Source organism: Pseudorca crassidens, chromosome 10, assembly GCF_039906515.1.
Source record: "Pseudorca crassidens isolate mPseCra1 chromosome 10, mPseCra1.hap1, whole genome shotgun sequence".
Lineage (NCBI taxonomy): Eukaryota > Metazoa > Chordata > Mammalia > Artiodactyla > Delphinidae > Pseudorca > Pseudorca crassidens.
In genome coordinates this window covers 88,623,245-88,637,501 of record NC_090305.1, presented here as the reverse complement: position 1 = coordinate 88,637,501, position 14,257 = coordinate 88,623,245, and the positions used below count along the sequence as shown (strand labels likewise).

The window sequence follows — 14,257 nt, the reverse complement described above, 5'->3', positions numbered from 1 at the left end:
AGTGTATGGGATTTTGCTGTACTAAGTACCATACTTGGTCCTAGAAGGATTAATTTTGGTTCAGTTTAGTTTGGGTTCAAGAAACATTCCTTAGTCAGTTTGTTGGATAAGAAAGATAGACTTCAAGTGGAATTATGGGTAATTTTGCTCAATGCTCTTTTTCTATAACGTTCAACATGTCCTTTTTCATAAGTGGTGAAAATTTGATTGGGTCCATCGTCCGTTTCCCCCCAGGTTAAAAGACTTATAACTTTTATAAAATTTTGCTTTTATATATATCAACTTAATATTTTAAATCGCTACCTAAAAACTTAGACTGCATGTACACAGCCAAGAGAACCAATGTGAAGCTTGTGTAGAAAACTTAGAACTGTACCTACTGACTCACTACGATCCAAAGAAACACAGAACTTTGTCATTTGTTACCTCTCTCCATCGTTATTATTTTTACTGAGGAGTGTACCCTTCTATCTGGTTATTATTTTTTAACTTGTTACCAAAGTTAGCACCTATCAAACCATTGTTTCAAAAACCTTGTGATCATGCTTCATGGAGAGCCTTTAAAATAATTCTGTGCAAAGCACACAAAGTCTTGGGCTATAAAGATGGTGGTGCTGTTTCTTCCAGTCCCTGGGACAGTCTCTCACTGAAGCTGGAACTTCGTAGGCCAGAATTTCTAAAAGTAAGGTAAAGTGAGAATTTATGCAAGAAAACTTAAGTCAGCTATCTAGTCTGATATAAATATTGTGAATGGATTCCATCCTGTCTAAGGTAGAAATAGACCTTATGCCAGCAGCTACTGACCAAACTCAAATGGACCTTTGGATTTCTTGGCAAACATTGATTTTGATAAAAACTGTCATGTCTGACTTGAGCCTTTTTTTAAGAGCAGCATTTTTTTTAACTGTAGAAAAGTGTGTGCCAAAACTGTGCCCTTACAAACCCGGTTATCTATCTGAAAACCTTCATCCTTCCCAGCATATCCCTGTGTCTTTTGTTTTACCAAACCAGACCAGTGATAGGTGAAACACATAAACAGACTTTACTCAGCATTGGTTCTGTTATCAGAAATCTCACCCGACTCTTTTCTCACTTCATTTTTCACAAGATTATAAAGTCAGGCACCATTTTAATGGTTTTCACAAGTGGTGTTTTCTCACATGACTGGGAACAGGCCTGTTCCCTAGAGACAGTACTGAGGCTGGCATGAGTGTGTGTGGTTCATTCTTCAAAGCAAACAAGCAAAACAGTAACTTCTTATGGAAATTTTTAAACATCAACAAATCTAAACCAAATTGTATGAGGAAGCCTCTATCTCCATCATGCAGCTTTTTATCAATAATTATCTCCATGCCAGTCTTGTTTCACCTCTACCCACCTCCCGCCCCACCCTCAAACCTTCACCTCTCCTGTCTTGTCTCGAATCAAATCAGTTTCATCCCTTCTCCATAGGGTCCACTGTGAGATGGACAGGCACAGCCTTGTGTGTTGGTAGTAACATCAATCCTTCTTTTACGATGGCTCTCTGCTTAGATGTTGCCAAGGCCCTTTCACTGATCAGCCTGTCCTCCTAAACATTTCCTCTTAAGATATATTTTTGAAATCTCAAGTTGGAGTTCAAAATGGAGGAGCAAAATATTTTCAGACCCAGGATGTGCATATATGAATGAATATTTACTCTTGTATAAAATTTTAAAAGAAAATATTTGCTGCTCAAAGTAAGAAATTTTCACAGTAATATTGCTAACTATGTATTGTGATTGGGTTCGGGGAGTTAAATGTTGTCTGCTATCGTTAGTCCGTTGGACAACTGATGTTAAATATTCCCTGTTAATTCTCCTGGATTCGGTTAGGGAGGGGGAAAATCCCAGAGTGGAAATTATGGCTGGTAGACTCCAATTGTCTTCCACAATTCATCCATCCATTCTCAAATTCTCTCTCTCCCCCCGCCCCTCCCCCGTCCCTCTCTTTTCTCTCTTTCCTCCCTCCCCCCTCCTCCCTCCTTTCTCCCTTCTTTCTCTCCCTCCCCTTGCCCCTCCCCCAAGAGGTTTTACCTGGGTACCGGGTCACTCATCTGGACATCTAGAGACTGCATTTACCAGCAACCCTTAGTCAGATGTGACTTAGCAATGGAGCGTGGGCAGAAGTGATATGCCTCACTGCCTTAAAAGTAAATTGCACTCCCCTTCCTCTCCAGCAGGGAGATGCAGCAGTGAATCTGGCTCCTTTGGACCCAGAGAGTGAAGGTAGGGCTAACCCACCAGTGGGTCACTGAACGACTTCCTGAAGCAGTCACCCAGCAGCCCAGAGAAGCAGTTCAGCCACTCCGATTCGAGGGCTCTGTTCAAACACTTCCGCTTCTCCCCTAATCAATATGAACGGCATCATTTTTTCAGAAGTGCATCATTTGGTTAATACCTCTTTCTGTGATCTTAAAAAGTTTGTTCTGGTGTTCTTGCACAGTGAGTGGTTGCCCTGCAGAAGGTGGACTCAACCCCCAACCCCCCAAATTGGTTTGGATATTGGGACAGATGCTGCCACACACACTGGAAAGACGTGACAACATTGATGACTCACGTCGTGGGATTTTCTGGTGAGAACAGAGCAGGTGCACGTCAGCCCAAAGTGGCAACAGCGAGGCAGTTCGGTTCGTTTTAGCTTTTATTATGGTCAGGAGGCAGGGCTGGGTGAGAATTCCTACCTGCTGGGGTGGGGAAGAACGGAGAGGAGAGTGTGAGGCTGGAGTGTGGTCAGTGCTTAAACATCCAGAATGGAGTTTTCATGTTTATTGCAATCCTGAAAAAATATCATAATGAGAAACTGATAGCCAAATGGAAGAAGAATCTTCAAATCAGAAATGGTTAAATTCACATTCTTTGGTCACAAGAGCATTCCTGTTCCATACACTAGGAAAATGTGTAAATGTATTTTTTTTTAATTTATTTTGGCTGCGTTGGGTCTTTGTTGCTGCGCGTGGGCTTTCTCTAGTTGTGGAGATCGGCGGCTACTCTTCGTTGCGGTGCGCGGTGCAGTGGCTTCTCTTGTTGCGGAGCACGGGCTCCAGGCACGTGGGCTTCAGTAGTTGTGCCGCACGGGCTCAGTAGGTGTGGCATGAGGGCTCAGTAACTGTGGCTCGCGGGCTCTAGAGCGCAGGCTCAGTAGCTGTGGCGCACGGGCTTAATTGCTCCGCGGCATGCGGGATCTTCCCGGACCAGGGATCAAACCTGTGTCCCCTGCCTTGGCAGGCGGATTCCCAACCACTGCACTACCAGGGAAGCCCCTAAATGTATTTCTTGATGCTACTGTTTCAAACTCAAATATGTCATCTACCCACGGATTAAGAAATTTGGGAGACAGAGTCACTGAGGCTCATTACAACCGCACATTTTCTATGACGTTTAAATGAATTTTAATCTCACCAAGAGGTACTAGAAAAAAAAGAATAAACTTCAAAAGACAGACTTTCAGTGAACGAAGCTGTTTTTCCAGCTAGCAAAAAGTAAAGTAACATGCCGTTAGCAGAAGACTAATCACGCCTTTGTATAATTGTGTTCCTTTTAATAGAAGCAGGTATTAAATATATATCTAAAGGTGTTGAATTCTAATATCTTTATAAAACTTATAAAGTAACTTACAAATTAAAAAAAAATCTTCTGTCAGACCACATGTCACCCTACTCATAAAGGATTAGAACAATTATGCAAATCAAATTCTAGAAATAGCTTTGGTATCCCATAATTCCTCAAGATAGATATGCAAATGAACTGGATCGTGACTGTGGGTTAAAAGAATTACACACCATACGGTTAAACTCTTTAGTATGTCACTCTCCAGAATGAATACCTGTGACAGGGGTTCTTTCCTATCTGTTCTTCCTTTTTTTTTTTTTTTAACATGTTCTCTTTTTCTTCTGCTAAGCACATTGCAATGCAAATTGGTCAGGACTCAGGGACTATGGGGGAAAATATAACGGGGTGGGGGGGGAATAAATATGTTAAATGAAAAAGGCGAGGGCAAGTTTCATCCCCTCATGCATTTTAAATTTTATGATCTCTAGAGAATATTTTAATAAGGCATGTATTAAGTCAGCGTTGCAACTTTAATAATTTTTCAAAGCCTTTCAAACTTACAGCACATCTACGTATCTTCAAGAAAGTGAAACCATTTATTGCGCCCTCCAGGTTCCAACACAGGTTCTAACCGAAAAACAGTGTGTGCTTCTCAGATATCACATCCTGGCAGAAAGCAAGATTTTCATCCCAGAAAGCTACGCAGACTGGCATAACTCAGGTAATAAAAATATCTCGAGTGATGTTTTTAAATATACACTTTCCTACCAGTTTACATCTTCTCTACCCAGAATAGGCTGGCCACTTAAAACTTAATTTGTAAATGACTAAATTATTCCTCCTAGAAGCTAAGTGGTAAAATAGCTTTAATTTACTTGTCTCCTTAATGTTACTGAGAAATAAGACAGTTGCATTTATGCCTTGACGTTGCAGCTTAAAACATTTGTGCATGTTTTCTCTGTGTAATTTGAAGTGACTTTGAGTCTTCAGGCTTTCAGATATAAATTTCAAGCTGTTTATTTATCTTAAATGCCTGCAACCAGTATATAGGGTGAATCGAATACTTACTAAGACTTTTCTTCTCCTTTTCCCTTGAGCAAAAGCTCGAAATACCTTTTTCTCTAGGGTGAGCCTACTACTCCTCCTTCCTTTGGAAAGAGAGGAGAGTGGTCTCCTGGAGAGCTACCTGTTTGATTTCTGTTCGGTTCTGACATTTCTAATCTGACTTGCTGGCTCTCCCTGCAAAAAGATTTTAGGTAACAAACTTTCTCCATTCAAACGACCACATCCCTTACTGGCACTTGAGCTTTCGCATAGAGTTGGAACAGAAAACTTTGAAGAGAGAATTATGTGGTTTTATTTCCCTTAGAAACACTTATTTTGAAAATGGACCCCAGAGTGAGGAGAATGTGGGAATCAGAAAGATGGGGAAGGTGGAAACTGGACAATTTTTTGTTCCGTCTTCTGGTTTTTCCTGCTTTCCTCAGTAGGGCAACCAGAGAGAGTCTGCCTAAGGGCCCTTTCTGGCCAATCAGCTGTGAGGTCTGTTCTCCTCATTATCCCGAGCTCTTTTTCTCGATCCCTCTTCTGGCGTATCTCATGTTCTGCCTTGATTTATGGTTTGGGGCACATTGGCCAGGTTTCTCCAATTACCTTGCTAACTCATCAGCAAGAGAACTGGACCTTTCTTATCCTCTGTGTTCCCCTGCACTTCCCAACACAGAAACTGGCTTCTTATTCACTTAAATACCTTTGTGACCACCTAGAGGGGTGGGATAGGGAGGGTGGGAGGGAGGGAGACGCAAGAGGGAAGAGATATGGGAACATATGTATATGTATAACTGATTCACTTTGTTATAAAGCAGAAACTAACACACCACTGTAAAGCAATTATACTCCAATAAAGATGTTAAAAAAAAAAAAAAGAAAAGAAAAACAAAAAGAATCCTGGCTGCTTCAGTCATTCTTGTAAAACAATAAAATTAAACTTATTAAAAAAAAAATACCTGTGGATTAGATGGATTCATTCAGGTGGTTTTCCAGATATCTATAACTAAATTTGTCATACTAAAAGCTTAAAAATACACTGATCATGGTAACAGTTTTTATAAAGTGCAATTAAATAGAACCAGCCTTGTAATAGTTATTTTTAAAAATCTTCTCGATTTATTTCAATCTAAGAAATCAAGTCAAATCTATTTTATTATTTTTTTCCAGAGCCAGGTTAATCTGACAGTTAACAGACGGCTGAATGATCTGATAACTGGAAATGTGAATTGAATTAAATAAGCCTAATTTAAAAAAATTTGTGACTACAGTTCCAGCATATCAGGCATATCTGTCAAGGGAGTGGAGAGGATGGAATTGTTTTAACTATTGTTGCAGTTAATTGTTGCTTCAAATAACAGGCTTTCTGAATATCAGTGCCTGAAGCAATAGCAGTTTTTATTTCAAGACCAGAAATCTAAAATCTAGAGATATGAGGTTGCATGTTTGGGTAAGTAGATCAACAATGTTAAAACAGATGTCTGCTCTTTTTATCTTTCTGGTCTGCTATTTTCACCATGTTGACAGTATCTCTTCTCATGGTTGCAAGATGGCTGCTGTGGCTCCAAGCATTACAGCCTCATCAAAAATATCCCAAAAGGAAGGAAAAGGGAGGGGAAGAGGGCTCTGTTCTTAGGCTGAGGTAGATCCCAAAAGTCTTGTCCAAGTTGGAGAAAAAGCCTAAAGAACCCCGTGGACTCAGATCAAGTTTGCTTTTAATTTTGTTTACTCGAGAAACAGCTAATAAACAATGCAAAGGATAATGATATGGGTCTAGAATATGGATGGGTGGAGACAGTTTCCCATTACCTCCTTTGTCCCTCACAGAGGCGGTCTTGAAGTCCAGTGGTCTTGGAGGGTCACACAGAGTGGCCCGTCTACCAGGTGAATGGAGAACAGTGTTTTGAGTCCACTGCATTTTACAACCTCAGCCATCTCAGTTCACGGACAACTTGAAATGCCAGTAAGCCTGCTACTCAGCCCACCGTGGCACTCAGATCTAATGACTGTGTTTGGAGACTTGGAAATTTTTCAGGACCTGCATGGGGACAATCTCCCCTTCTCTGTAGAGGTTAGTTCACCCTTTATGTCTAAGAGTTCAGCCTGTATGTTTGAAAGCTTAACAGCGGTTGAGTTGGGAAAAGAGGAAGTAAGGACTTTGGACGCAAGAAACAACGCAGAAAAGGCATGTTGGTGTGACCCAGTATGGTCTGTTCAGGGCACTGCCAGTGACTTGCAGTGGCTGGAGCACAGAGCCTGAGTAGGGAGTGGGAGGATGTGAGACCAGCACGGGAGCCAGGAGCCCAGGTGTGCACCGTGCGAGCCCAGCAGAGGGGTGACTGGGCCAAGAAGGCCTTCCAGAAGTCTTGGATCTGAGTCCAGCACAAACCTGATATTCGGCTAAGACCCAGGGGTACAGCTGTACAGGTTAGTTATGCCCGTGTCATCCCAGTTATTACATATTGTGAATGTTGCCTCTGCTCTAGAGGAGGTGGTGAGGGAGTCCCCAGGCAGAGGAGGGGGACGGGCTTTCCAGGGAGAGCTTATACAAAGGTAACCAGAGGAGGGAGAGGTGGAAATATAAGGGGAAGATGAGGCCAGGGTGGTGGAGGGGCCGGACCATAAAAGGCCTTCTGTGGCAAACCAGAATTTTGCACTTGTATGGGTCATGGAAAGACAGTGAAGGGTAGAACCAATCTTGCCAACCCAATGATCCATCCTGACTCAGCCCCAGGACCTGGGACCCTGGTACCTCTTAGGGGCAGGGCGTTTGAAACTGTAGATGGCTGATGGCGAGCCCAAAGCCTTGGCAGAAATGATTGTGTTGTATTTTCTTTCTTTCAAAAAGAGGGAGAAAGAAAGGAAGAAAGAGAGAGGGAAGGAAGAAAATAGAGGAGGAAAGGAGGGAGAGAAGGAATAAGAGAGGGAGGAAGGGAAGAAAGAAGAGGAAAAAGGGAAGAAAGGAAAAGGAAAGAAAAAAGGAAAGGTAGAAACCAATATGGCAGGACTGACAAGGTCTGGCAAGGCTGAATGGTGCGTATGGAGGTTATTCTTCATCATCATGGTTATTGACTTGTGATTCGCCTCCCCACTTTGAGATATTTCAATTTGTAAAAAATGAACATGGTCAGGTGGAAATCTAAAAGTAGATATAAGTCTTTCTGCAAAGCGATTTGACATATGGTGTCAAAAGACCTAAAGATGCTCATTTTTGACCCAATAATTCCATGCCAGGACATGCACAGATTTATAGACAAGCAATCTATTTTCTTTTGCTTCAAGTATAGACATAACCCATTAATTTCACCTGGGGAGGAGTGGCGGAGGAGTTATGCTAAATTAACTTGTCAATGACAGAAAATGAGCTATTTTAATGGAAGTTTTCCCCAAATACATTGTTCCTGTCCTGGTACAAGAAGTAGAGTATTCTGAAATACAAGTAACCTTCTCTTGATGATTCTTTATTAATATAATTAACAATCAAAGTACAGGCTAATAAATTCAGTGATGAAAGTAGCTGTTGAGGTGCAAGGGGAGTTTTGCTCCTGCACAGTATTCCTTTGGACAGCTAGTTCCTCTGCATCTCTTGGTTCTTCTTTTTCCTTTACAGTTGGCCGTCATTTCTCATTACTTGTCACTTGAATTCTCATTAGAAATCTCCCATCCAGTCAGAACAAAGCAAAACAAAATATAGGAGTTAGCCCTGACAGCCTAGTTCCTATGCCATGGCAGGTGCTACAAATTCTGACCATCACATAGGCTTAGTGACTTCTGTTTTTTGAACCTGGATCACTTGTGGCTGGTGGGGGGATGTTGGATGAGGAGAGATTTACTTCCTTGGCTTGTCTTTAGATAAGCTAAGATTTCTGATGAGTGGCCCTTGGATAATTAATGTCTACCCGGTCGTATGATCTGGGGAGAAACAGGCTGATAGTTACTCATACTTTCCAAATAGGAGACTGTCTGCATAGACTGATTGACATTTACGGACAAAATAAAATAATGCTGACCATTCTCCTGCAATAAATTGGCCACACCCTCTTATTATGACTTATCCATCTTGGACTGAATATTTAATAGTTTATATTATGCGCAACTCAAATTTCAATATATTTACTGTACCCACGTTAATTATTATTTTATCAAAGTGGTTACTTTGCTTACATTCATGTTTTCTATGTTCATAAAAAAGTTTTGAAGCAGTATATATATATACTGCTTCTTCCCTTGAAGAGAAGATCTGCAGATTTTTTATCTTGCATTTTAAGTTAACAAGCCTCCAAATGTCTTAGAAATTATGGTCAGCGAAACAGCATGCACTAAAAGGATAATAAAAACATGAGTACCTTACTTAGACGCATATTACCACCTGTCACAGTCTCAAACAACAACAGGAACAAAAACCCACTCCAGAATGAAAATACTGGTATATTTATATAATGCAAAGAGAAATACAGATATAAATCCTCAAAACGGAAGATACGTTAATAAAAATGTAGCATTATAAGCGAAAAAATACAGTACTTGCAGAATTTAGTCTTTCAACTTAAGGTTACAACGTGTCTAACAAAGAAATAGTACTTAAAATTATAGTTCTCATTATTAATTTAAAATAACCATCAGGAGAACAGCACAGCTTAACCTAGCAAACATTTTAAGGAAATGCTTTGTCTCATAGAAGAGTATCATTATATTCCATCCATTTATACCATGAACAAGAGAATAACAATTTTCAAAGTGGCAATTAGTTTCATAAGACAGAATAAAACTGGGCTCTTCAAAGCACAAACTGTTCCCCTAAAATTATTTTAATTTTTATTGGCAAAAAATACCTAAACAGTTTTGATTTAGCACTCTGCTTGTCTCTGAGCCCTCCCAATCCGTGAACCACAATCAGTACATACAAAAACATGCAATACTGTATTTTCTCCACACCATTACTAACCAAAACACTTTTTACTCTTTTGAAAGGTACAGTTTTACAGAAATGTTTCCACTCAAGATTGGTATGATACAAAGAGCAGTTGTCGCTGACGGGCATTTCCTAGTAGTATAAAGCAAGGTAGGAAACAAATCTTGTGTTGTTACTGATTAAAAATGACTGCCTTGCTACTCGTTCCCATTTCTGCTCTTTAACTTCAATATCAATACTGAACAAAATTCTCAACGCCTTCAAAGAACCACAGCAGTCCAACTGACCCCACCGATGGCAATTCAGAGGGAACTTGAGACAACTTTCCCTCTTTCTCCTGCTGCCAACAGAAGACCCTCAAGAAATCAAACTTGTGAAGTCCCCCTGGGTTCCTCTACCTCAATGCAAAATGTAATGCCACTTGAGGTTGTCAAAAATAGCTTCTGTAGAAAACTGGCCATGGTCTTTAGGAAAGGTTGCATGAAAAAAATTAGTTTAGCCTTTATTGAAAAAAAAAAAAAAGAGTAACTCATGGAATAAAAGACATCAGTGCCAGTACAAAGACTCCAGGGCCTGCTGTCAGGATGAAAATATATTTAGGAGAACAATCGCAAGGAGCTGGGGTGGGGCTGGGACTTCGAAACCCTCCCCCCAAAAGGAGTCTGTACAATCCTAGTGATGATGCACTTCGAGAGCCGTTTTGAAGGCAGCTCAGAAAATTAAAAAGGGGGCAGAAGGGGGAGAAAAGACGTCACTGTCCAAGCCAAAGGGAGAAGCCGGGTTGCGGTGCAGGTGAAGGGAGAGCCACTTATAAACCGATGCCTTTCAAGTCGCAGGGGAGGGTGGCCTGGGTGGCCTGGGGGCTCTGGCAACAGGGGAACTGGGCTCGGAAGCAGTCCCTGAGCTCTCTGTTGAAGAGGAAGCACACGACGGGGTTGATGCCGGCCTGCGCGAAGGTCAGCCACACGGAGGCCGTCAGGTAGGCCTGGGGGACAGCGCCGGGCCGCACCAAGATCCGCATGTAACTGGCCACGACGTAGGGCCCCCAGAGGAACAGGAAGAGCAGCGTGATGGCATAGAACATCTTGCACAGCCTCTTCTCTGTCTTGAACTCCTCGAGCACGAGGAGGCGGCGCGCGCCACGGCCGGGCCCGGCCGGCCGGATGCCCACGAGCGCGGGCGGCGTGGGCCCGCGGCCGAAGCCCGCCGTCCAGTTGGCGGCCGCCTGGCCGGTGGCACCGGGGCCGTGGAAGGTCCAGTCGTGGCTGACGGCGGGCACGAGGCGCGCGGGCCGCATCTTGCGGCGATCGTGGATGAAGAAGAGCAGGCGGAGGTAGACGAGGTGCGTGGCGCCCACCACCACGGCCAGCAGCAGCAGGAAGCCCAGCGCGCCGGGGGCGCCGTCGGGCCGCTGCTCCAGGGCGCACGGCGCGTCCTCCTCGTCGCCGCCGCCGCCGCCGTCCAGCACGGGCGGGAAGGCCGCGGCCAGCGCCAGCGCCCAGGCGGCGCACACCAGCATGGCGGCGCACGGCCAGCCGGCCAGGCGCTCGGCGTAGAAGCGGTGGTGCGCTATGGCCAGGTAGCGGGTGACGCCCACGCCGAGCAGCAGGAAGGCGGCGTGGAAGCAGAAGAGCGCGGCCAGGAAGGCGAGCAGCTTGCAGCCCAGCGCACCCGGCGGCGCCCCCGCGGCGGCCGCTGCCCGCCGCGCCGCTAGCATGACGGCCGGGAGGCAGGCGAGCGCGCGCAGCCCGTCGGCCAGGCACAGGTCGAGCAGCAGGTAGTACGGGGCGCGGTGCAGGCTGCGCTCCCGCACGATCAGCAGCGCGAACAGCACGTTGCCCGCGAGGCTAACGCACAGCAGCAGGCTGAGCGTGGCCAGCTTGAGGCCCAGGGCGGCCGCCTCGCCGCCGCCGCCGCCGCCGCCGCCGCCGCCCGGCTCGCTCGCGTTCGCCATCGCGGCCTCCCCGGGCCGGGCGCCGCGCTCCGCTCCGGGGCCGACCCCGGCCTCGCCGCTCCGCAGGCCTGCCGGCCGGAACTCAACCAAGCGCGCGGGTCTCCGGCGAGCTCCCGGGCCGGCGGGGCTCAGCCCGCGCCCGGGTAACCCCTCCTCGGCTCCCCGAGCTGCCGCCGCGTCGCCGCCATCTCAGGAATGGTGCGCGCAGGAGGCGACGGCCACTCCCTGCGCCTCGGGCGCCGCGGGCTTCACTGCGGACCGGGCCGCGCCACCGCCCGCAGCCCCTGCATCCTCCTCCTCCTCCTCTTCCTCCGCCGCCGCCGCCGCCGCTGCGCCTCTGGGCTCTGCCCCCCGCCGGGCCAGCCGCCGCCGCCGCCGCCGCTGCCGCCGCCGCCGAGCCCCCTCCCCTCCGCCGGAGCGCGCCGCGTGGCCGCCGCCGCCAACCCCGCCGAGGCTTCCCGCGCCGCCCGGGCCGGGCTGGGCTGGGGGCGCCGCCGCAGCAGCTGCGGGGCCGGGAGGCGGCCGGGAGGGAGGCAGGGCCCAGGACGCGAGGTGGCGGCAGGTCGCGTTTGGCCCCAGGTAACGGGGGTCCGGCGGCGGTGCCCGGCGCCCGCCCTGGGGTCACTGAGGTGGCCGTGCGCGGGGGGGAGGTTGCCTGGGATGGCAGAGTCGGGAGGCCTCGGGGCGTGGGGGCGGGGTGTGGGACCGGAGGATCTGGGATGAGCCCTCTGCCCGCAAGCTCATAGTAATTCACAGTCATCGTCGTGATCACAGCCTTGTAACCTCTAGTATTCAGGTCAGCACTGATGTGGGCGGCAGTGTTCTGGGGAGCTTTACGCCCTCAGCGGTCACAGAAATACAAAGTTGGTTCTATGCTTAAACCCGCTTTATATCTGAGGAAGCAGAGGCTTGGAGGTCAAGGGAGTTGAGAGCCGGTAAGTGGTAGAGCTGAGATTCAAATTTCACTCGGTCTGATTTCCACGGCTGGACTCACCAGCGACCCTGAAGCATACCCTGCTCTCTGCCCCATTCGTGGTCCCAGTGAAGGCATACGTCAGGGAAAAGAAATTAAGCATTTTCCCTTGATTTGGAAGGTGAATCCCATGCCACCTTCCTCCCAGGGTGTCAGTCTTCTGGGAAGCCCGAAAGGGCAGCCCCTGTTCTGATCCTCAGCTGCACCAGATTCTCTCCAGGCTTTGCGTAGGCCGTTCCCTCTGCCTGGACCAGCCCCTCAACGGGCTCCCCATCCTCTGGGCCACTCTTCTGACCAGTCTAGCTTACTCTGTACCATTGCCCATTCATTTCCTTCTTAGCACTGAATATTTGGTATTATGTATTTTTATTGCTTTTGAAGATCCTGTCGGTTCAGCTGATCTCTAAGCTCCAGGAAGGCAAGCGACTGTGTCTGGTTTTTCCTAACCCTGTATCCCCATGCCTAGGATGGAGAAGCCAGAATTTAAAAATATGTTCTTTCTCAGGTACACTCATGTTTTGCTTTGTTTTATGCAGAATATTATTTATTGGCATGGCAGGCACTGTGATGGGCATTTTTAGGATGACACAAGATCACAGAAAGCCTTGTCAGACTGAGGAGTCTAAACTTTAGTCTATAGGCAGTCAGGAGCCCTTGGAGGTTTTTGAGGAAAGTGCTGTGATTAGAAAACGACTGATGTGCGTCAGGAAGATTATTTTGACAGTAGTGTTTAAGAGGAATGACAGAGCAGAGTCTGGAAGGCTAGTCCAGAGCCTTAGCCTTTAACGTGCCCAGAAATCACTGGGGATCCTGATTCAGTAGGTCTGGATGGGGCTGGAGATGATGCCTTTCTAGTAATTTCTTAGGTGACACTAATGCTTCTGGTCTACAGACCACACTTGGACTAGCAAGGACCTTGAGGGTATTTGGACATTTTGTAAAAATCTAAGTGATGGCCAATGAGGGCCTTAGGACCCCTAAGTGGCCAGGGACAAGTGGCTGACCAGGCAAGTCTACAGATATTTGTTGACAGAAAAGAGAACTAGATTTTGGAGAGTGTTTTGGTCAGGAATTGCATTTTGATAATGGTAGCTCAAAAATGTACATGAGTTTCTTTTCTTCATAAAACAAGAAGTCTGGAGGTTAATGGCGTGGAATTATTGGCTGTAAGTCTGAGTCTCTGAAAATCTTTTAGCCCTTTCCTCGTGATCAGTAGGCTGCTGACACCCCAGCCATTCCCTCGGCATTCCAGGCAGAAAGAAGGAAAAGAAAAGAAGAGCAAAAGCGTCCTTGCCATCTAAGTGGGCCTCCTCTGAAGAGTTTTCTAGAAGGCCTACATGATAACAGACACGTATTCATTGGGTACCACTATCAGCAAAGGATATTGGGGAGTGATTTCTTACTTTGATATTTTAGAGCCAGGCACATAGCCACAGACAGTGAGTTCCAGCCTTGATGTGGACCTTAGCACTTGGGCTGCTTCTGCCCAGAGGAAGGGATGCCTTCTTTTAACTCACACAGAGATACCAACTCTGGTTCCTTTATGACACTGTTAAGGGCAGCCTGTGTTCGCTGAGCACTTGCTATGTGCCAGGCGGTGTGCTGAATACTTGACATGTGTTATCTCGTTTCATCATTCTAAGGGCCTTATGGGGTGGGTACTGTTATAATTTCCATTTTGCAGATGAGGCAGAGAGGTTAATTTGTTCAGGCTTTCACCAAAAGTAAGTGTGAGAGCTGGGATTGCAAGGCAGAAAGTCTGACTCTAGAGCCCACGCTCACAACCACCATACGTATTACGC

General features: G+C 46.4%; 1 protein-coding gene across 1 annotated transcript; it reads right to left on the bottom strand.

Moving 5' to 3' along the window:
* Window positions 1-8,061: 8,061 nt before the first annotated feature.
* On the bottom strand, window positions 8,062-11,833 carry GPR27 (G protein-coupled receptor 27). The gene has a single exon (XM_067755209.1). It carries the CDS (start codon window positions 11,480-11,482, stop codon window positions 10,337-10,339), a length of 1,146 nt encoding a protein of 381 aa, XP_067611310.1. The 5' UTR covers window positions 11,483-11,833; the 3' UTR covers window positions 8,062-10,336.
* Window positions 11,834-14,257: the final 2,424 nt, after the last annotated feature.